Raw genomic sequence first — 25,651 nt, 5'->3', positions numbered from 1 at the left:
GCGTGCGTGCCCGAGATCACAACCCTTCCAACAAAATAACGTTATCAATCTTTTGTGCGATAACGGGCGTTTCCTCCTCCAAATTTACTCGGAAACCGTAGCAAGGCCTTCTAGTTACTCGTGGTGTTTTAAAACCACTATCACTAAATGCACTCAGTCCATGAACAGTGACGTATACTGGATAGGCCTATAAAGGGAAGACGGCAGCAAAGTTGTACAACTTTTAGTCTTGCTGGAATCTTGACAGACTGAATTTTCCCTCGTGCTACTTCGATACGCTAAAGCATCATGACGAGATTACCAATAGTTTTAGCCATTTCCATCATCTTCAGTGTCGCTCCGGCGATTTCCGACGATCCAGAGTTCGTGTATCCAGACGTGTTTAACGATCCCGTCAGGGACGCCCTTCTCTACGGGACTTTTCCCGAGGGCTTCGCCTGGAGCTCTGCGACGTCGTCGTACCAGATCGAAGGTGCTTGGGACGCTGACGGTAAAGGGGAGAACATATGGGACACATACACCCATGAAGGCGGGAATACCTACAACAATGAGACTGGTGATGTTGCCTGTAAAAGTTACGAAAAGTAAGCTACTTTGACACCTGCTGTACTTCAAAAGATGATTATCCTCTGTCACACTCAGCTAAACCTGTCCGCTGCAATTTCGACTTTGAAAAAAAGTGCTACGTTGAATAATTGAAAAAAAAAAACAGGTGCAAGTTCTATACATAATTCGAAAGAAAATTGTGCAACTACGGAAATTCGAAGTTAACGCTTTTCGTGAAGTAGCATCAATTCTCACATAGTATGAGAAAAGGTGTTTCTCTATACAGATGGAACTATCATGATAATTAGGTTACACCTCGTTATTCCGAAGGTTCGTTATTCCGAAGGCTCTTTATTCCTAAGATTCGTTATTCCGAAGGTTCATTGTTCCGAATTTCATTTTCGGATTAACCAATCTTCGGAATAACGAACCTTCGGAATAACGCCACAAATTTTCGGATTAACGAACCCTTTTTCATTTTCGGATTAACGAACCTTATATGTAGAGAGAATTTGCGTGTTTCGGATTAACGACCCTTCGGAATAATGAACCTTCGGAATAGCGAACCTTCGGAATAACGAACAGCACCCGATGATTATTATTCCCTTCCTCAGTGAATCATCTAGTAACAGTCTCTTTCTTTCAAGTCATCATTGAATCTTATATGAATTACTTCTTTAAATCTTTTGTCTAGATCACACTGGCCAAAATGTCTATCTTTAGTAGATGAATGTTACATTATACCCCAGAAAGTTGTCACGAACTAACAAAGTGCATAACAGAGGCATTGTTATTTTAGTTCATGGCAACAATTTCTGTCAAGATTAGCTGTCACAGATAAGAGTTTAAGTGATCGTGGATAACAAATACTTATCTGTAGTTTAAATCTATTCGCACTGAGCTCATAATTTGGGTTTAAAATAGTTCTAAAATGTGAGTTATGGATAGAAACAACCACTGTAAAATTTTTAATCCGTATAATCGATGTTAAGTATTGTTGAATACACAAAATGTGAACAATAGTTATAACAAAATGTTTCCAGACTAAACCGTCTACAGTTTATGGTTTAATAAGAAAAATACTGATATCTCCTTATATTTTAGGCTTTATTGCAAAATTTTCGTATGGTCGGATGTTTTGTGGTTCAAAAGACCTACATATGTGCATCAAATGTGATATCTTAAACATCTTTAAATCACATCTCCCAAAAGTAAACAGGAACTTTAATGAAGCCGTCGCTATTCCAGAGGTTTTAACATACTCTCATGGTTAAAGTCAACAAAGAAGCGGATTCGGATTTTTCCCCATGGTAGATTCGGTAACAGTTCGTTACTTGGAAGGTTTGTTAATCCAAAAAGGAAATAAGATTCGAAGGATCGTTATTACGCGCATTATTTCATTTCGGATGTACAAGTATTACGTCACTTTCGGATAATGAAGTTTGGAATAACGAGTCTCATTCATTCTTCTTCTTTTTTTTCGGATAACGAACCTTTGGAATAACGAACCTTATTTCATTTTCTGGTGAATGAACATTAAACGAACATTAAACGCCAAAAATGTCTGGGATTAACAAACCCTTTTTGATCTTCTGAATAGCGAACCTCTGCAATAAGAAAGATTATTAATCAATTTTCGAATTAATGAACCTCCGGAATAACGAACATCACCCTGAGACTCGGTAGATTTGATGGCAAAAGAATGTAGCTCACACAGAATGCCAAGATGTTTAAATTCATTTGACTCCTGTGCTCATGAGTCACGGGAGTCAACATTCAGCAATATCGTCTAGCATTTACCATCAGGCCTTAAGGCAAATAAAAACAAAGCTTGTTTCCTTCAAATGGTTTGATGGAAATGTACAACAAAAGTCGTTTATATACCAAAAACGTTAAATACCACAGTCAAGAGTGCATGGAACGAGTAGTTGCAAACAACGGAAATACAATCTTTTGGTCTGCCAGTAATATCATGTCTAGAAGTAAAGTTCGTTGTCCAGTAACTGTGTGTGGGCACTTTTCTTCATTTTTTGTTATTTCTGTGTTTTACGTTATTGTTGATGTTGTCGTTATTGTTTCATGTGGTCGCGTGTATATCTCCTCTTTTGGTCACATTTCCCTGGAATGCACGGCCAAATATTGTCTGTGCCATAAATTTGCTATTTCTATATATTCTATACAGTATGTTTGTATTCTAAAATCATAAAGTACTGTTTATAGTATCAGGATCATAATTATATCAATGAGCAAAAAAAATGGAATGTACAATGGTAAATAGATGTATTTAATACGAATATATTTTCTTGGTATAATAAATGGGTGCTGTCCTTGTTTTGTTTCCAGTGTTCCACGTCTTATATAAGCTTGGCTTTTTAGTGGAACACTGTTTTCCGTCATGGTAACTTACTTCTTCTTTTTTGAAGTGTGTGTTTCTTTTATATGACTTCATTCGTGCATATACTTTATGGTGCATTCGAAAAAAAAAACTGTTCTCCTCAGATGAATGACTAGAGACAACTTGTACCGCTTTGAATCATGTTTTCTTTTTCTTTTTTGATGATGGAAATAAACAAACTATTGAATTGAATTGAATTGAATTGAAATTCGAAGATAGGCCTATATACAAGGCGTGAAGGGTTTTTACTAGCATAATGATTCATGTATATGAGCCATATCTATCACGATTGTTACTTTACCAGTCAGTACACATTAGGTCAATTATATACTTTGCGTTGGTAAATCGTCTTGACCCCTGCGTGGCTATTGATGCTATTTCTAGCGTCTATACAGGCAGGTTGATATAAGCAAAGTGGATATACCAGAGGTAAAATACAACAGTGCCGGAGAATAGCTGTCGTATTTTCAACAGTCATTCGAGTTAAAAAAAATGAAACAAAGATGCAAAAGAACAGTCCATGTGCAATTGATACGCAATCAATGTACGATCAATCTGCGATCATTATGTGCAATCGATAATGTGCAAATTAACATTGCGACTTCCGTCCTAGTGTTCTATTATGTACAAAAACGTTTCTGTGCTTAATAATTCACAAAGTTTATGAAAGTTGAATATTTTGAAAGATGGAACAATAATTTGAATCAGACTCTATCTTACACTTTTTGATAAAAACTAGAGTTGGCAGGTTAGTCAAGTTACTGCTTAAAAAAACACACAATCGAAAACCAAGAAAAAGATAGAAACAATCCTTATATACGGGTCTTTGATTCTTGCTGTCATAATGACGTCCAGATATAAATCTACATTCAACATACCAACAAAAAAAAAAAAAAACGCAAAAAAAAATAAAACACATAAGACATCATACGCCACTATAAGTTGATGATGGAAATGAAGGATTGGTTTTGTAACCAGTCACAGTTTACGGTTGGAGTAAGCTCTTAAAATGATTGTTTACTTTGTCATGTTGACAATGCACGACAGGTATGCTAAGGACGTGGATGCTATGAATGCCATTGGACTCAAGTACTATCGATTCTCGATCTCCTGGGCGAGAATCTTACCCGATGGAACCATCAACAACGTCAACGAAGCAGGCATCGCCCATTACAACGACGTCATCAACGAACTCGTCCAAAACGGGATCACACCAATGGTGACGCTCTACCACTGGGATCTCCCTCAGGCCCTGCAAGATATCGGAGGATGGGACACCGAGGACATCATTGACATCTTCAACGACTACGCCAGCCTGTGCTTCGACAGGTTCGGTGACCGTGTGAAACTGTGGCTCACCTTCAACGAGCCTTGGGTCCTCTCGCTGCTGGGTTACGGCAATGGTACGAACGCCCCTGGAATCAAAGACCCTGCTGTTACCGTCTACAGGGTGTCTCATAATATCATCAAGTCTCATGCTAAGGTCTACCACACCTACAACGACACCTACAGGAGCACGCAGGTTAGATTTCAATTCTGTCTTGATCCGTCCGAGAACAACAAGTTGTAAAACAACCAGCGGAATCAACATGTTGACAAACAAAGAATATATCAGTATCAATTAATTCGATATAATCATACAAACCATCGCTGTCATATTCCGCAAGAAAATTTTGATTCCATCTTTATACATATTCGGTACATTATTCTGTATCCTAGAACTTATCATTGACTCACTGTTTTTATTTTCTCTTTACAGAATGGTCAGATAGGCATCACTCTGAATTCAAACCATGTCGCGCCGTTGAATAAAAGCAAGCCGTCCGATGTCGAGGCTGCTGATCGCAACCTCCAGTTCAACCTCGGTTGGCATGCTCATCCGATCTTCATCAACGGGGATTACCCCGAGGTGATGAAAGTTAAGATTGGTCGAAAGAGTGCTGCCCAGGGATACAACCAATCCCGCTTACCTGTGTTCACCGAGGATGAGAAGGCCCGTATCAAGGGTACTAGCGACTTCTTTGGCCTCAATCACTACACAACCAACTATGCCGTCGATGGTGGAGAAAACCTGAACTGCACACCAAGCTATTGGACTGATTCGGACGTCATACAGTCGCAGGATCCTACCTGGCCCTCAACGGGCTCGGTGTGGCAGAAGGTGTGTCCCTGGGGAATTCGCAACCTGCTGAAATGGATCCACGACGAATACAAAAAGCCCATCTACGTCACCGAGAACGGCGTGTCGACCGTCGGAGTCCAGCTGAACGACGTGAGCAGACAGAAGTTCCTCCTAGCCTACATCAACGAGGTCTTGAAAGGTTTGTTCAGCGATTATATACAAAGTCACTCTTATAGTCAAAATCAATGTATTTCTGAAATTAATATTATGCTGCATTACAGAGTAAGATCTGTACTCACTCTTACCGTATAAGATAACTGGCTGGTATGATTCGAAGGAGCAATTTAGTGCTTTTATGATTTTCCCATATATTCACAAGCTGAATATTCCCACGTCATGTATACTGCCCTTACTTGATTCCATGGAGTAGAAATGAGCTATTATAGTGTCAATTCACTTTTACTGATTACATTGCTGCCTACTTGTAGAAACTTTCAGCGCAAAATTTTTGATCAAAGTATGTGCATGGGGTTTTGAGACATTATTAAAGAGTGTACTATAAACTTCTTGATGCATCATTCGTTGAAAGGGACAGGAGTCACAAGATGGCAGCAACTTAGTGATAAACAGTAAGAATGCACCAGAAAGGGAAAGAAAATGAGAAGCAAATGTGGTTTTGGTGTTACAGCAAGCCTATATCCAATTGTGGACAGCAGCATCCAGTTTCAACCCTGCATGGGTAACTTGTATTTTCTTAGTGACTTAAATATATAGTGCATTCGTATTACTGCCAATTTGCCTCGCCTGTCCCAGCATTCTAAGAATTAGCTGTTGCTTTCACACACACCAGAACCCCCCCCCCAAAAAAAAACAAAAAACAACCAAACAAACAAACTAAATAAATCCACTTCAATGTATATTCCGCGTATGTGTGCCTACAGACGTAATCGGAAAAGAAGTTACGTGAACTTCTGATATTAACCTTGGCGGGCGCAAACACAGTGTGATAAATGTATCAAACAAAAAACAACAGACACAATCATAATGAAGGCCCTTCGTAGACAAAAGGACACAAATATTTTATAAAGTAAACCATCCCTTGTTATCATAATTATCTTTTAGCCGTCAATATTGATGGATCTGACGTCAGGGGGTACACTGTGTGGTCACTTATGGATAACTTTGAGTGGGCATCGGGTTACAGCGTACAGCTTGGACTGCACTACATCGATCGATCCGATCCGGACCTCACCAGGCAGGCAAGGCAGTCGGCAATTACGTACAGCGAGATCGTCGCTCAGAACGGATTCGTGCGGGAAAACCTGGGCGAGACTCAGGAACCATCTGGGGGCGTGGTCGTCAGGGCGTCGCTCCTGTGGAATGTACTACTACTAGCATTAGTTCTTGCGCTCTTTTGAGTACAGTGGCTAGTCAATGAACGTGATCAATAGTGGCTGAACAGTGACTGCACTGTGGAGATTAATGATTTCAGGACATATGTTTTGTCAAAAGTTAATATAACAGGTAAAATGCTTGGGGATGGTCCTTTAGAATGCCTTTTAGATTCACATTTTTGGTACATAAACTAACATCTATAACACTATTTTCCCGTGTGTCCTGTCAATCGTTCAGGCATTTTGTTCTCAAATATATGAATGGATAGATTTTACTTTGCATAGTGCAGCGAAAAATGAAAACGAATTGATGAATCAATTGATGAATGAACAAAACAAAATATAGTCTAGAATGAATAGTGTATGAATATGTAGACAATATTGAATTACGTGTTTGTATACTATATGTCGTATCCGGGCAATTACCCCCAGAGGGCAATTAACCCCCCCCCCCCCCCCCGGGCTAAATACTGGTTAGTGGTAAGGATAGAGTAAAGATTATCGGGTTAGGGTTAGCTTTAGGATTAGGAGTTTGGTTAACGGTTAAGATTAGGTTCAGGATTAGGATTAGTATTAAGGCCAGTGGAAGGGTCCGGGGTAATTGCCAAGAGGATAATTGCCCTAGACCAATACATGTCTATGTGTATAATGCATTATTATGACATACACAAATAAAAGGACAGAGCACTTAACTCTGAGAAATATCGGACAAACAAAAATAGAAGTGTTGTATTTTTGACACAGTGGAATTTCATGTTTTTATATCGGTATCAAATCATAGAACCCTATTCCTTCTGTGCTTTTTCATTTATAACCATACCAGGAGTTACTGAAAGTTATCAGCGAATCCTATACAGCTTATACTAACATTATACAGAACTAAAATTACTGAAAATAATGTGGGGAACTGGGGGGGGGGGGGGGAGGAACGCTAACAAAGGAACGTGAGATAATTATATTCAGATGAATGAAAATGTCACATTAATAGCAACTTTAGCTTCATGGTTGATTCTTTCTTTTGATTTCACTCAAATCGATTTTCTGTGGACATTATTTTCCTCCCTGAGATTGGTAGTAAAGTGACTCCAAATTAGACGTACAGCAGCAGTGTCAGAACAACGCTGAGGTGCGCTGATAGCATCGGATAAATCAAGCATGTATATATGCATATGTAATCGTTATCGAGTGATTTAACAATTCTTTGAGTGAAATTCATTCTCATGTAGAAACTGATTAAATGAATGTTCAATAAAGCACACCACATTATGATGTACAGGATGTCGGGTTCATTATCTATTGATTTGTGTGTTGAGTGTGTGTTGTATGTCTGCTTGTGTGTATGTGTTTGAGTATGTTATGCACTTATTCTTTGAGCCTCATGGGATCATACGTCTTGTATTCCTTTAAAAGTATAGTGATATTATCTTCAACGCACTTTTTATTTGGCATGACTTAAATCGACGTCTGCTGTAGTGTGTCAAACAATGCAAATAAACAACATCAATGGAACAAACAATGAACAAACATATTAATGAAACGTATTATGTAATGAACATTGATACCTATACTTTTTCGAGAAAAAATGGTGCCGTTATCAACGTCGAATAGATCAAGCATGTATTCAGAAATATGTGCAAAGATTACGCGATATGATCATTGTCAACGATTATAGTTATATCAATTAATACTACTTACATATAGCCATGGACTGAGCGGTGTAAGGTCCAGGTTAAAATGAAAAATGCTAAAATTTCGCCCTTTCTTCATATTATTTTGTAAGTTGGAAATGGCTCATGGTATCTTCATGAAACCTATAATGATTCACCTAGATGGCTATATGGGTCATGGCTTAAAGGTCAGGCTGAAATGCTAAAATCTATTTACTACTCAGTGGAATTACACTAGTTGTATTTTCCCCATATTATGGAAATGATTGACTTTTTACACTTGATTAAACGTATATAGTAAATGGCCATGAATCACCTCAAAATAATTCTGGAGGAAAAGATTTGATCCAAGGGGTCAAAGGTCAACGTTTTGTAATTTCGTGCAATTGCAATGAAGTATATGCATTCCATGTGGACACTTAGGCTGCGTTCATGCGAAACTAGAATTGCGTTTCTAAACACGTTTAGTCGCTAAACGTGTTTTGAATCATGATTCTGCCAGAATCACGATCGCAGAAACCGCATGAACGCAACCGTGATTTCAATCATGATTCTATGACGTCATTGTGCGCTGTGCGCATGCGTGTTTCTTATGGGGTATTCCACAGCTTCTTGTTCTGTTCGCGCGCTTGTGTACTAGTCCATGGGCCAGGCCAGATATTGGTACCATCTGAGGTGGCAAAACCTTTTTGGTGTCATTTTGTTTGTCGGGCATAGATATGCTTATCAAGCTATGATAGCATTTCCAAATGAGTAGCTTAGTCATAGTAAATGAATTTTTAACCAATTTGGTCTCGTTGTTATATCCCTATACTTCTGAATCGAAACTAACCGCCATACTGAGAAGAGCACTGTCTTCTGTATGTTCCATAGAGCTGTAAAATGCAGCTCTATGGTATGTTCACAGGTGTTCTGTTGTAAACGCGGTGCGCTTAGTCTTTATTCAAGGCAGCGAAGGGAATATCCAAAGGTTATGATGTCCACAGCGCTTAGTCTTTATTCTAGACGGCGAAGGGAATGTCCAAAGCGTATGATACAGTGTATATCCTTTTATCTAAAAACAACAACAACAACAAAAGCAATTCCTCGTGAATTTTACCGTATCTTTCAATTATTTACCATTTTCCGGCGAAAACGCTACGGTGAAAACGCTGATACCACGCCAATGTCGCTTTATTTCCCTCCAACAATGAAAGATAATGCAAAAACAATGTACCGGTACACTACAATACATTATAATAAATAACATTGTAAATGAACAGAGTGATTTTTGCTTAAAACTGATGTATTTGTTGATAGGATGGTATAAAAACAGTATAGATAATCCCTTTTATGAGGAACTTTAGATATGATAACGGTACATTGGTCTAGATAAAGAACTAAGCGCACCGCGTGACAGCTGTGGACATCATAACCCTTTGGATATTCCCTTCGCTGCCTTGAATAAAGACTAAGCGCACCGCGTTTACAACAGAACACCTGTGGACATACAGAAGGCAGTGCTCTTCTTTGTATAGCCGTTTAGTTTCGATTCAGAAGTATAGGGATATAAATACGAGACCAAATTGGTTAAAAATTCATTAATTATGACTAAGCTACTCATTTGGAAATGCTATCATAGCTTGATAAGCATATCTATGCCCGACAAACAAAATGACACCAAAAAGGTTGTGCCACCTCAGATGGTACCAACAACCCATTTTTCGGGTCTTGGCCCATGGACTGTACGTCTTCTGAATCGTGTGTTTCGGTACCATACTTGCACTTGTTTGTTTACATCAACGCCATACACCGATTCTCTGCTAGTATCTAGCTGTTTAATATAATAATACATGTAATTACTCTCCGATTGAGTTGATAATAGTAATGGCTGCAGCGCTGTGTCTACCAAGGCCTAAGGAAACAATTGGAGAGACGAAGAATTAAGATTATTCCTCGATTTGTGGGCAGAGCCTGAATGCCACAGCTTATTGGAAAGTATTCACCGAAATAAAAACGTAGAGGCCTATAATGAACTAACAGTTTACTGATCTCTTGGCATAAGGAGGTCTGGCTCGAGTAGCAGAGACAAGGTCAAACTGCGCAGTGCGCTGCGCAATGGCAAAGGATGAGCAGAGCCACAATCAGCGTTGCGAAAGCCCGCATGAACGCTCTCCCGCTGAGACCGTGATTTGAAACGCCGTTTTGAATCATGATTCATGTTTGTGATTCTGGCTACGAAATTCGCATGAACGCGGCCTTAGTTGGTGGTTCTGCTGTAGTTTTGTAATGCCAGGGAGGTGAGAAGAAACCCAACTCCATTTTCGATGTGTACTTGAAGACCTATTGGGAGAATGAAGAGGTATATCGGAAGCAGTGGCGGATCCAGAGGGGGGCGCAAAAGGCGCACGCCCCCTTTCTTTTTCGTAAAAAACAAAAGAAATAAAAAGAAAAACAATGAAATGAAACCCGGAAGTGGCACCAGAAATATTAGTCACGCCCCCCCCCCCCCCCTTTACAGAATTCCTGGATCCGCCCCTGGGAAGCATATCATAAAGCGACGTTCTGTAGTTTATTATGTCGTGACAAACTTTGCATGATGCAAATACAGAGACCACGGGACCTTCAAGCCAACAGGTTCATTGGGTTACTCGGCAACCTCGCACAGAGACAATTATCTAGAGCATCAGCAGATAGTCAGCATGTCAGCCAATTATAATTCAATCGGGGGGCATGACATAGCTTTTTTCTTTTCTTTTTACCGCTGATGTAAGTATGTGTATACTACTACAGCGTGTGTGTGTGTGTGTGTGTGTGTGTGTGTGTGTGAGGGGGGGGGGGGGGGGTATTAGGAGTTAGTGCTCGTGGTTGAGTCAAAGGTCAATACTCCCCCCCTCCCAATCCGATTTCGACCTTTTTGTCTTCACTTGTCTTACCCTTTTCTTCAATGAAAAAAAAAAAACCACGCTTTACTGCTCATCTTTCACAACTGATTTTTTGGCGTATCATATCTTGCAGGGCGATTACCCCACGAGGGTAATTACCACCTCCCCCTTCCCTCCCCCCCCCCCCCCCCCCCCCCCCCCCATGGCCAAATACTGGTTAGTAATAAGGTTAGTTTAAAGATTAGGGTCAGGGTTCGGAGTTTGGGTTTAGGATTAAATTCGGGATTCGATTATGGTTAGGGGAAGGGGAAGGGTCCGAGGCAATCCCTTTAGACCCGTTTTTTAGGGTTCCATTGTGACGACATTGTGGTTGCAACAAATATCGCTGATGGTTAAAAACATGTTGATCTCTACAGCGTCATTACTAAATATACTTTCCAAATCCAATTTTGATGAAACTTCTGTCAGTCATTTTATATAAACACTACTAAAGTGGAATATGCCTCCCATTTTCCGTCCATTGTCGTTCTTTCAAAGCGACGAAGATAGGCCGACAATCTGTGAAATGAGTGCAGAATTAAAACACACACACACACACACACACACACACATACACATACACACACACACATTGTTATCGTATGAATTATCATCGACGAAGAATGTTGAGCATATAGCCTACACTCCAGTGAACTGTAGTGTTTTGTTTGCTTTCATTGGAGTCATCATTTATTTTGTTCTTTCTTTTCTCTCACACCCGTGATGTCAAGAACATCACTTGTCATTGAGACACAGAACACGATTATACACACATTCAATATATTTTTAGTTTAACCACCTGTCACTTATAAGGTCACGTGCCACTTCAGTCTGCAGTTCACCACCAGGTCAATTACCGGTATCGTACCATCAAGTATTGATGCTCTTTAAACATAATAAAAGATGACTATGCTAGTTCTTATCAAAATGTGACAAATGAAATCAACAACGCCGTCCACTCTTATTGTTGAAATGTAGCAACACAAATATTGCAATGTAATGCCCATTCTTTATCTATAACCATCGGAAGATTTTTTTTTTGTTTCAGCTGATGAACTTTCAAAGCATATAGGCCAATCAATACCAAATCTTCATGAATGAAAAAAATAATACTACACGGCCTATGTATGTGGTAATGGACGCTTTTATTCACGAAAAATTAAATTATAACGTTAGAAATTGTTTGATAACACAAACTAGTTTTCGTACGCATTTTTCTTTTTAGATTTCTCACAAGATCACAACATTTCGTACTTGTATGAACGTATAGATTAATTTATATATGCAAACTCTGCTGAGGATAACATGAAGAAGACAAACAAATAAATTGGTAGATAGCTAAATGAATACAGAAATAGATAGACAAATAAAATTATATTCAATCAGTGTTGTGGAAACTTGGTGTGAAGAGATCTAATTGATTAACGTTAGACTCTTTCGGTCATTCCGACTGGATTACATTCCTGTTTGGTTTAAATTGTCTTCGCTTCTGATGTAAGGAAATTAATTGGTCCAAGGAATCTCTTTGTATCAAAGTTCCCTGCAATGCTATCAAATTGCCAGAAAATCTGACTATGCTGGTACAGGATTGTTCCGTTTTATCTATTACGCTTTTACCCGGGTCCTATTTGCTGTTTTTTTTTTTCATTTCATGCTAATATAGTGTAAAAGGCGTTGATAAGGATAAGAATGATCGTATCATTCTCAGCATGCCTCTATACGTGTGTAGGCAGGTAGCACTATATAGGAGAGGAATGTCCGAGTTCTGGTGGGAAATTCTCTGTTGAAATATTTCGGTTATTTTATGAGCATGCGAGACCTGTGCTGATCAAATATCTTTGCTTCCATTGACCATAGCTTTCTCTTAATTCGTTCATTTGAAGTTCAGCGAGAATCTTTATCACATCATATTTCCGCTGAGCAATCGCATCTGGATAGTCGAACTCCATCAACGATTCTGAGTCGGTTTGGCATCTTGGAATCGATGACTGCAAGATATTTTCAACAATGTCTGCATCGCTTCTTTCCAGATATCTATTGTTGTCATTTTCAACAAATTCTGGTGCAGAAACTAATTCAAGATTCACATGATTACTGTCATTGCTTTGTACTCCATCAATTTGAGCCGTCAAATTGGGCTTCGATGCCAGACTTTCGACAATTAATGTTATCTTCGTATCATCTGTGAATAACTGTTCGCTTAAAGTGTCGATACAAACACGATTAAATGTGGACGGCGTAGATGGCTCTGTAACTTTTTCATGTAGCCTTTCGTCACCAGCAACCTTCTTCTGTTTTCTGCAAATCTCACTAAAATTCTGACTATCAGGCATATCCAAGTGCGTTCCTGAAACCATGACTTGGTCTGTAATGACCCGCTGGAGTTTATCAGCTGCCATAGTATGGGTAATAGAGTCAGCATCGTGTTTCCTTTCTTGATCTTTCCTTGCAAACTCGACGGCTGGCTGCAAGTGGACTTTATCGGCATGTGTGGTAAACTTAGCAGTCTGACTCCAGCAAACCCTCTCTCCATTTCTTTGTCTTTTGACGTCATCTTTGATTTCCTCATCATATCCCAGCAATGCGACATCTTTAGATGATACTGAATTTGAACATTGCGTGGAAAAGAGATCCTTGAAAGGTCCGCACACATAGTTATCTCTTGAGGAAGAGGTTTCCTTTCCAGAAATAAAAATGGAGGGAGTTGAGTCAGGTGAATGAGAGATCGCATCGGCACATCGCTCGAGTTTCTTTTCCCATTTACTGATTGCCCTGCCAAGAAAAGAGATAAATAAAGGTTCCGTGGTGAATCAAAATAGTATAGTAAAAAAACCTTGTGTCGCAAGTAGTAGTGTATAGATCTGTCTAGATCAATGATTCTTAGGGGCCGCCAAATAAGACGAAATTAAAGATCTAAGAAAAAAAAAAACACTTTGAGAGTACAATGATTCAGCGTTTTTCTTTTCTTGTTTTTCTCTGATAATTGTTATCGCAATTGTTTCACTATCAGTAAAAATTCGAATCAAAACAATGACTCCTGATGTACAAACATCTAAATTATCTTGTCTTCGTCCGTGACCTTCTTGAACAAACAAGAATCCATACTTCAGTCAAAGCACAGACGCTTGATAATATGATCGATAGTTGACTGAGCACAGCATAAATAAGAACAAGATTGAATGGAAACCTTTTCAAAATCAGATCCACTCCATTGGTCAGCCTGTCGTTCTGGCTGATGTTGCTGGTGGTCTGGTCCCCTTGTGAACTCCAAGACGGTGTTCTGGGAGTATGGACGGGGTGTGACAAACTATTTCCCTCTAAACGCAAAAATGAAAAAAAAAAAGTTTTAAAAAATCGTTAAACTGAACATTTAGCAAGAATAAGCTTATCTTATGTAACGTTGCTAACATAATAATAGTATTTCTTTCTTTTCCTCTTAGTGAATGCGTTATCAAAACGCTAATATATCATTCAATGATTAACAAAACACAAATATTAATGTCATCGGCAGTTGGGAACAAACTTGGTGAAGTACGCAAGTTGTATCTATAACTTTGCATGGCTTTGAATTGTGACGTAAGACATTTGGTTTCCCGTATTAACATATCGGTAGAAACAGACAAGCGAGAGGGCAATTATGCTGAAAAGGGTTAGGAAGAAGTAAAGTTTGTTGCTATTTTCACATTAATCATGAATAAGAAGCTAACACGTAGCAAATATGAATCTCGGGTACAATGTGCATGGGAAGCTCATTGTAACGTCGCTTCTTTTATATCGTCTTATAATCATGGTGCTACTTAGCCTATAGCTCCATGTTTGATATAATAATCATCAACTAAATATTCCCAATACTTACCCATTTAAAGAAAGTCTGTAGCCTCTTTGAGCATAAATATATTGCGGCATAAATACAATGCTGCAAACGATGGCATACAAGAGTAACGTGAGTATAGTGATGCACTTTCACTGTGTAATGAGCAAGGCCCAAAGGAGGTATCACATACTTCTCTCAGTACACGTTATAATTAGTACTCCATGACGACGTCTACGCATTGTTAGATAACAGTACTCAGTATCTTCGCAACCACCACAGTCACGCGCATCAGAGCGCGTGACGTCATAATACTTGATTCATATACATGTAAATCATAATCGGTAGTCTAGTGTTGTCTGCATTCCACTGAGAATTTGAATAATTACGCAGTTGCCTTGTAGAGCCCATAAAATATCAAAATCGTCCACTAATGTCAAAATTACCATAAATGTCATTACACGTCAACCACAAATGTCATATAGCACGGTGACCACAATTGTCAAAATTTCCATTTTACTGCAAATGTCACAACGCGTCAGCCACAAATAAAATGTCAAAACTCATTGCTCCCATTAGAATAATGAAAAATAGTGAATCATACTACAATTCGATCAACGTTTATCTGTCCAGGGAGGTGGGAAGAGTCCCACTCTTAGAGATGGGATGAAGGTTGATCCCAGAATTACCCGCAAATGTCATAATGCGTCAACCGCAAATGTCAAAACTCATTGAATGCATTATACTACTGACTTTTGGTGATTATGACATTAGTGGACGAGTTTGACATTTGTGGGTTCTATACAATGCCTACCCGCTGCAAATCACAAGGATTAGAACCAGCACTGGCTGTCGGGTGGAAGCTCGGTGGTCTAGTGGATACGCCTATCCGGAGATCAGGAAGTTGTAGGTTCGAATCAGATTATGGTCAAACAGTAGTGCTTGGTTTAGGTCTGACAAATTTAAAAGAACACACAAGAGGCCATGGTAAAGATTAGTATTCATGGATCACGAATAAAAGGGAATCGTTTCACAAGAGTATTATGAAACCTTAGAATAGTTTAGCAAAGCAAAAACAACAAACAAACAAACAAACGAACCAACCAACCAACCAAAAACTAATAGATGGGCCGAATGCATGTCTACAGTTTTTGAACTGGTTTGAACAAGCTTTGGAATGACGAACCTATCAAATTTGACGCCAACTAACCTGGCCATGACCCAGCCTACCCTACGCATCGACCAAATTTGGATCTGAATATAGAGGTTGCGCTCAGAGTCATCCATAGGTATCCATTATGTAGGTATATATATCCCTTGTGAGATGTTGCAACACGAAATATATGATAAGTAAAATTCTTAAAAATTCAGACGGCTTCTTACATTTCATGGATAGCCCATCATGATTCTTGCTTGAACTCTCGAAATACTTTTGATTTTACAAAAATCGAAACACGAAAGGGATACGCACAGAAGGGTTATATCATGTATCAGTGTGTGGTTACCATGTTCATCATCCTTCTGATGTTGTGATGAACAACAAAGTATCTTAAAGCCTTTAGTTCTTCATCAGTTAGTACAGTGAACAGCATAAGCCAAACAGAATGTGGCGAACCATAACTTGATAAAACTACTCAGTCTCATCGCACACAAGCATTATAGTGACTATGTTGGAAAACGCTACCATATTATTTGCACTGTTATGTTTACATCATTTCACAATTGCAGAGATGAAAATTTCTATAGGAATTCCGTCATTGAAGAGCAACCCTCATGGGAGTCGCAAGCAGACCCACCCCCTTCGCTTCAAAGTAGAAGTTCAGGGAATAAGTTCCATTCGATGATCTCAATGCATTATTTTATGCGGAGAACAAAAGGCTTCGCGCAGACGCAAACAGGTTCTTATCTCCGCCATTATTTGAAGAGATGAAAGGTCACTAGGTCAAAGCCCCTCCATTTACTCTTCAAGGTTGTATTGACTGTTGCTCGATAGAAGCTTGACATCTATCAAAAACTTGGGTTCCATCGCCATGGTTACTCTTGAAGAATACCCAAAGTTCGTTTGAGTGTGTAATTCTTTGTAAAAGTTGATAAACAAGGAGGGTACAAGGGCGTGTGTGCCCGAGATAAATACGACCCTTCCAACAAAATAACGTTATCAAATCTTTTATGCAATAAGGGGCGTTACCTCCTCCAAATTTACCCGGTCGCCTAAGCAATGTGAAGTAGTAACTATAGCGGTCGGGGGTTTGAAAGCATTATCAATAAATACACTCGGTCTATGAACACCGATGTATCAATAGGAAGGACGGCAGCAAAGTTATACATTAATAACTTAGAAACTGAGAAACATTTTCCAGAAGTGGTTTGCTGGCATCTTTGACAATCTGAATTTTTCGTTTTTGCTACATTGATACATAAAAGTATCAAAGTTGTCATCATGACAAAATCACTGATAATTTTAGCTATTTCCGTCATCTTCAGTGTCGCTCCGGCGATTTCCGACGATCCAGAGTTTGTGTATCCGGACGTTTTCAACGATCCCGACAGAGACGCCTTCCTGTACGGGACTTTTCCCGAGGGCTTCGCCTGGAGCTCTGCGACGTCGTCGTACCAGATCGAAGGTGCTTGGGACGCTGATGGTAAAGGGGAGAACATATGGGATACATACACCCATGAAGGCGGGAATGTCTACAACAATGACACTGGTGATGTCGCCTGTAACAGTTACGAAAAGTAAGCTACTTTGACATCTGCTACTTTAAACCATGACGTGATTCCAGAATAACTCGTTTTCGAGAGGTATGCGTTATGAATATTTTGCCCATTTTCTTTTTTTTTCTCTTTCAAGGCTGTCGCATCCTCAAACTATATGCTTATTTGACGACAGTCTTCTGCATTCACACTCCCAATACATGCGCCATACAATTCAGTTAGCTTACTTGATTTACTTTATCCCGACTGGTTACCACTGGACGTGTTCTCTTATTCTTTTCTTTAATCTGTACAAGTATATCTCAGTTATGTTCGGATGTAATATAGCCTACACACTGTATGTTTTATTGTCTTGAAAACTCTACATTGTATTTCATTTGCAAAATATATTAAATGCAAAAAATTCCCAATAAATTCATTTGAACTTAATTGAATGATTATATGCCACTCATACTCAACTACACTTGTCGATAGGAACCTATGTTACATAGCACAATAGATTACACTACACTCTGCGTTCATTTGACTTCGTAAAAATGTGTTATGCTGAATCCAAATGAATACAAATTTTGAATTATTCGGAAGAAAATGTGTGTAAGTTACGAAATACGTTTAATGAAGTAGCGTCAATTAACACGTATTATGATGAGAAAAGATATCAATCTGTACCTGAAATTATCATAAAATTCCTTTTCTCAGTGAATCCGTTACTAACAACCTCTTTCTTTTCAAGTCCTCGGGGCGTTTTTGAAGTCTTTGTCTTTTATCTACTTTTGTGGATCATAGTCACCAAAAAAGTAAATCTTTAGTAGATCAATGTTGCATTACGCCATAAAGCTGCATAAAACTAACAAAGTGCATCATGTCAGAGGCATTGCTATTTCAGTTAAAACAATTTCTATCAAGATTAGCTGTTACAGACAAAAGTTTAAGTGAATTGTAATGAATACTTGTCTGTAGTTTAAGTCTATTCACACTGAGCTTATTTGGGTTGTGGCTTACTGTTTAAAATTGCAAATAGATGATTATCTTATAGGGAGTATTTATCACATCATTGTGGCTGTTCTATTTTGCCATATACCGGTGTTGTATCTTGCATAGAAGTTCCAGCGCTGAACGATTTGATCTAGACAAAAAAAAATTGTTTTCATATAAATTCAAATATGTACAATTTAAAAATACAGGACAGCACTCAAAACACCCTTGATTTTCTTCGGGCCTGTTTTTAGCATTGTGTAATAAAGTAGTTTTAACTGGCGTGAGGTATCATATCACAAGTGGTAAAGCGTGAGAAAGATGAACACCTGTCTTGACTGATACTTGGTTCCAAAGTTTATGAGAACAAGCCAGACTGTTGGACACTTGGAATTTATTACCGACATACACTCAAAGTAGTACGGTTTTCGGACGTAAGATAAGAAAGTTGTAAAAATGTGAGGTGTCACATGTTTCTACACAACAAAGATATCGGTTGCAATCGCACATGCAAATTAGATGAGGCTTTGACATATCGCTATGAACCTTTTTAGCTTTAATACAAAACAACCAGAGTTCATTTTTTTTTTAAGTGTGGGTAGGTTTTGACAACCCTACTTCTCCCTCCAAAACGGTCACTACTGCTCAAACTTTAGTCCTCACGTTACGCAAATCCACTACTCCAATTTTGAATCAGATTTCAGGAAATCAAAGTTGTGAAAGATTTGTGGACATGGATTATTTTTGTGTGTGTGTGTCTGTGTGTGTGTGTGTGTGTGTGTGTGTCAAAAAAAGGCAGGACTTTTATACTATCCAACAACTCTCTCTCTCTCTCTCTCTCTCTCTCTTTGTCTCTTCGTGAAGCTATTGATAAAGCTGTCGATATTTTAGAGGTTTTAACATGGGCCTACTCTCTTAATTCAACGTCATCAAAGAAGCGGAGTTCTCGCTTTGGTAGATTTGTTTACAATTCGTTATTTCGAATGTACGTAATTCCGAAGGTTCGTAAATCCCTGATGAAATCAGATTCTTTTTCTGAATTGCTAAGGTTCGTTATTTACACGAACATTTTATCATTTTTGGATTTACGAACATTACGTCATTTTCGGATAACGAACCTCATTTCATTTTTCTGATAACGAACCTTTTGGATAGCGAACCTCGGAAGAACGAACCTTCGGAATGAGGAACCATATTTCATTTGCGGATTAATGATCCTTGGGAATGACGAACCTTTGGGATAACGCCACAAATGTCTAGGATTAACGAACCTTTTTTTTCAATTTCGGATTAACGAACCTTTAGGTATGGGGAGTATGTGTGTTTCGAAATAATTTATATCCTTACGAGGAACCTTATTAATTCATTTTTGGATGAACGAACCTTTAGGCATGGGGAGTATGTGTGTTTCGAAATAATGAATATCCTTATGAGGAACCTTATTAATTCATTTTTGGATGAACGAACCTTTAGGCATGGGGAGTATGTGTGTTTCGAAATAATGAATATCCTTATAAGGAACCTTATAAATTCATTTTCGAATTAACGAACCTCCGGAATAACGAACATTACCCCTGAGACCCGGTAGATTTGATGCCAAGGGGATGTAGCGTACACAGAATGCTAAAGATTTTGTATTTCATAAGACTCCTATGCTCATGATTCATGGGAGTCAAAATTCAGCAATATCGTCTAGCATTTACCGCCACTGGCTAGTAAAAATAAAAACTAAGCTTGTTTCTTTGACGTGGCGTGATGGAAATGTAAAGATATGGCAACAAAAGTCAGGTATCGTTTATACCGAAAAGCGTTTAATATCACAGTCAAGAGGGCATGAACGTGTCGTTGCAACAAGGAAAATAAAAAAGGTCAGGTCTACCAGTAGTATCATATCTTGAAGTAAAGATAGGCCTACAAAGTGTGATAGGGATTGTTTTCAGCCTTTTAAGGATTAATATCTAGCGCGACTATACGTTTATCTTTCAGTAAACGTTAATCAATTAATCATTATACATTCATGTACAATCATTGTGCAATCAATGTGCAATCAATCGGCAATCATTGTGCAATCAATCCGCGATCATTGTGCAATCAAAGTGCAAATGAACATTTCGGCTTCGTCCATTCTGGTGTTCTGTGATGTGCAATAATGTTTCTGTGCTTAATGATTGGCATAGTAGTTTGATGAAAGCTGAACATTTTGACACAGAAGAAAGATGAAACAATGATATATATGAGACTCTATCTTACACTTATAGATAAAAACTATAGACATGATAGAGTTGACAGGTTAGCTCAGTTACTCACTGTCTAGAAAATTTATAATAAAAAAAAAACAATAAACAGATAATTATCATAAATATACCTTATATTGGTCTTAATTCCTGTCGTTATGATAATAGTCAATCATTACGTTGATATGAATACACATTCAATAGACTGTTACAACGAACCATTTACATAGCAATCACATGAATCCGCTCTAAACTGATGATGGAAATGAAAGATTTGTTTTGTTACCAGTCGCAATGGTCACATGTTACGGTGGGAGTAAGCTCTTAAATGATTGCTTGCTTTGTCACACACAACAGGTATGCCGAGGACGTGGCTGCAATGACAGCGATGGGACTCAAGTACTATCGATTCTCGATCTCCTGGGCGAGAATCTTGCCCGATGGAACCATCAACAACGTCAACGAAGCAGGAATCGCCTATTACAACAACGTCATCAACGAACTCGTCCAAAACGGGATCACACCAATGGTGACGCTCTACCACTGGGATCTCCCTCAGGCCCTGCAAGATATCGGAGGATGGGACACCGAGGACATCATCGACCACTTCAACGATTACGCCAACCTGTGCTTCCAGAGGTTCGGTGACCGTGTGAAATTCTGGATCACCTTCAACGAGCCGTGGATCGTCTCGCTGCTGGGTTACGGCGAGGGTACGAACGCCCCTGGAATCAAAGATATGGCTTCTACCGTCTACAGGGTGTCTCATAATCTCATCAAGTCTCATGCTAAAGCCTACCATACCTACAACGACACCTACAGGAGATGGCAGGTTAGATTCCGATTCTGCTTTGATCCGTTGGAGAACAACAAGTTATAAAACAACCAGCGGAATTAACACGTCGACAAATAAAGAATACATACATCGGCCATTGCATGTTGGCTGAGATATTAATGGACTTGATGTAATCATGCCAACCATCGGTGTGAAATTAATGGGGAAAAAATGATTCCCTCTTTACGCATATTCTTGATACGTTATTCTGTAAGAGGTTATCATTGACTCACTGATTTTATTTTCTCTTTACAGAATGGTCAGATAGGCATTACCCTGAATTCAAACCATGCTGAGCCGTGGAATAAAAGCAACCCGTCCGACGTCGAGGCCGCTGATCGCAACCTCCAGTTCAACCTCGGCTGGTATGCTCACCCGATCTTCATCAACGGGGATTACCCCGAGGTGATGAAAGAGAAGATTGGTTTAAAGAGTGCCGCCCAGGGCTACAACGAGTCGCGCTTACCTGTGTTCACGGAGGATGAGAAGGCCCAAATCAAGGGTACTAGCGACTTCTTTGGCCTCAATCACTACACATCTAATTATGCCGTGGACAACGGAGAAAACCTCAATAGCAATCCGAGCTATTGGGAGGATTCAGACGTCGGAACGTGGCAAGATGCTGCCTGGCCCTCGTCGGGTTCATCATGGCTTGCGGTGTGTCCCTGGGGAATTCGCAACCTGCTGAAATGGATCCACGACGAATACCATATGCCCATCTACGTCACCGAGAACGGTGTGTCGACCGCCGACGTCTACGAGCTGGACGACGTGAGCAGACAGAAGTTCTTCCGTGCCTACATCAACGAGGTCTTAAAAGGTTTGTTGAGTGATTACAAAGTCACTTTTAGTGAAATGTATTTCTGAAATCAATATTATGCTGCATTACAGAGTAAGATCTGTACTCACAATACCGTACAACTGGCTGGTATGATTCGAAGGATTAGTGCTTTTCTAATTTTCTCTAATATTCACGAGCTGAATAATCATGTATACTGCCCTTACTTGATTCCATGGAGTAGAAATGGGCTAGTGTCAATTCACTTTTACTGGCATCATTGCTGCCTACATGTAGAAACTTTCAGCGCAAAATTTTTGAGCAAAGTTTATGAGATTTTGACACATTTCTACGGAGTGTACTATGGACTTTTGGATGCACCATTCGTTGAAAGGGACAGGAGTCACAAGATGGCAGCAACTTAGTGATAAACAGTAAGAATGTACCAGAAAGGGAAAGATAATGAGAAGCAACTTTGGTTTTGGTGTTACAGTAAGCCTACATCCAATCGTGGACAGCGGCATCGATCCAGTTTCAACCCTGCATGTTTTGGTGTTACAGTAGGCCTTCATCCAAATTGTGTAATACAGCGGCATAATCGTGCTGGTCAAGTTACTTGAACTTCTGCTATTAACCATATCAAGTTGGCGGTGCAAACACACTGTGATAAATGTGTGGAAAAAAACCAAAAAACAAACAAACAACAGACACATAATAAAGGTCCTTCGTAGACAAAAGGACGCACATATCTCATAAAGTAAACCGTTCCTTGTTATCATATCTTTTAGCCATCAATATTGATGGATCTGACGTCAGAGGATACACTGCGTGGTCACTGCTGGATAATTTTGAGTGGGCAGCGGGTTACAGCGAACGTTTTGGAATGCATTACATCGACTTCTCCGATCCGGACCTCACCAGGCAAGCAAAGCAGTCGGCAGTCATGTACAGCGAGATCGTCGCTCAGAACGGATTCGTGCGGGAAAATCAGGCGACGACTCAGCCCACGGAGGAACCACCTGTTATGACTACATCTGGAAGCGTGGCCGTTAGGGCGTCGCTCTTCTGTAGTGTACTAGCATTACTTCTCGCGCTCTTTTGATCGCAGTTAATCAAAAGGGGCTGAACATTGACTGTACTGTAGAGATTACTAATTTCTGGAAATAAAAAAATCTTTCATCAAAAGATCTTCTGTCAAAAAAAAAATCACTATGACAAGTAAAATGCTTGGGGATGGTCTTTTAGAATGTATTTTAGAATCATAATTATGTTTTCTTAAGGAAGCTGACAAAATCAGTGAATCGAAAGAGTGATCATTGCAATTTATTCATGGCATAGAAGTTAAGATGTATAACACTCTTTTCCTGTATATCCTGTCAGTCGTTAAGGTTTACTTGTTCTCAGATAGATGAATGATTAGATTTTACTTTGCATTGTGCAGCGAAAGATTTAAATGATAAAACAAAAAAACTTAAATTGAGTTGATGAATATTGATTAATAAATCTAACGAAGAAATATTGTATAGATTGAATCGTGTATGAATATATAAGCAATACTGGCTTACGTGTTTGTATATATTGTATATGTCTATGTATATGATGCATTATGACGCTTTTAAACATTTAACTGAATAATACAGAAATAAAAGGACAGAGCACAATAACTTGAACTTTGAAAAATATCGGGCAAACAAATATAGAAGTGTTACAGTTTTGAGACTGTCAATGGAATTTTGCGCTTTCATTTAAATATCAAATCATAGAACCCTATTCATTTTGTGCTTTTTCATTTACAACCATACCAGGAGTTACTGAAAGTTATAAGCGAATCCTGTACAGCTTATAAAATTATAAACAACTAAAATATTGAAAAGGATATGGGGACCTGGGACGAAGGAATGCTAGCAAGGAAACGTGAGATAGTATTTAGACGAATGAAAATGTCACATCAATAGCAACTTTCGCTTCTTGGTTGATTCTTTCTTTTGATTTCACTAAAATCGATTTTCTGTCGACATTATTTTCTCCTTGAGATGGTGGTAGGGAGGAAAAAAGTAGACGTACAGCAGCAGTGTCAGAACAACGCTAAGGCGCGCTGATGAAAGCCGTGTACCCCTGTGTATGGCTGGAGGGGTAAATAGCGTCGGATATCAAGCATGTACATCGCGTGGTCCAACGATTCTTCGAGTGACATTCAGTTTCATGTAGAAAACAATTAGACGAATGTTCAATAAAACACACCATTAAGATGTACAGAATATCGGGTTCATTGTCTTAAAAGTGTGTGTGTGTGTGTGTGTGTGTGTGTGTTTATTCGCGTGTGTGTATGTCTTCAATAGATACTCTATAAGCTGTTATTTTCGCGTACAGATATTTCAAATAATATATTCAATATTCAATGTTCACAAATATCAAAGAAACAAAAAGAAAAAAACACAAAACATCAATCGTGAATATCAATACAATGTACCATGTTTACACAAAATAACTGTGCCGTTGACATCGAATATATCAAGCACTTTCATATTGAGAAATAGAAGCGAAGATTATGAGATATAATCATTATCAAAGATTATACATGTACATGTATATCCATTAATAGTAGTTACATAGCCATGGAGAAGGACAGAGTGAGAGAAAGTGAGATGGAAGGGGAGGGATAGCGTATCAATGCATAGATTCTTCCTCCGAATGCAATAGAAAACACATTGGCACACAAGATCTGCTATTGAATATTTAGCACAGCATACGTAAGTCACTAAAATCAGCATACATATTCTGTATACATGACCACGTCCACAGCTTGTTACTCTGTATCTAAATTTTGTCTACTCAAGGGGAATTCCAAAGAAAGTCACAATAAAAAATATAAATAGATTAACAAAAATTAGCAGACGTGGAATAAGTGACCCAAACAGCGCTGGATACAAGGTGACATATTAACGGCGCTGTTAATGATTCAAATTCATGAAATTCTTCCGTCGAGATGTTTTCATTGCAAGTGATTGACAAATTGCCCTACATCGACGTCGATATAGGGCAATTTGTCAATCAGTCACTGTTAATGATTGTCATGAAAGCTGAGAAACAAAGCATGACAAAGTGAGTCACTGTAGTCATAATTATTATGTTTGTATGTTTTGGGATGTGGTGAGGACTCGTCTCACAAAGAGGCTTTTTAGAAGTCTGAGTAGTAACAATTTCCTTTCCACAGCAATAATGAAAGTTTTCATAAAGCTCGTATAAATCGCTCTTATTGCCAAGTTGTCGCCATGG

The 25,651-nt window shown here is 38.9% G+C and overlaps 1 protein-coding gene across 1 annotated transcript; it reads left to right on the top strand.

The window, feature by feature from the left end:
• The first annotated feature begins 288 nt into the window (after positions 1-288).
• Positions 289-24,606, top strand: LOC139718037 (lactase/phlorizin hydrolase-like). Its single transcript, XM_071629525.1, has 9 exons — positions 289-584; positions 3,989-4,463; positions 4,701-5,262; positions 6,186-6,373; positions 15,739-15,748; positions 17,352-17,574; positions 21,120-21,594; positions 21,853-22,417; positions 23,164-24,606. The coding sequence occupies exons 1-9, from the start codon at positions 289-291 to the stop codon at positions 23,475-23,477; spliced, it is 3,108 nt and encodes a 1,035-aa protein (XP_071485626.1). The 3' UTR covers positions 23,478-24,606.
• Positions 24,607-25,651: the final 1,045 nt, after the last annotated feature.

Source organism: Diadema antillarum, unplaced genomic scaffold (genome assembly GCF_040938485.1).
Source record: "Diadema antillarum isolate AM-2024a unplaced genomic scaffold, OU_Dant_1.0 scf00000087, whole genome shotgun sequence".
In the NCBI taxonomy this organism is placed as follows: Eukaryota; Metazoa; Echinodermata; class Echinoidea; order Diadematoida; family Diadematidae; genus Diadema; species Diadema antillarum.
The sequence above is the reverse complement of the archived record's forward strand: the minus strand, read 5'-3'. Positions and strand labels throughout refer to the sequence as shown.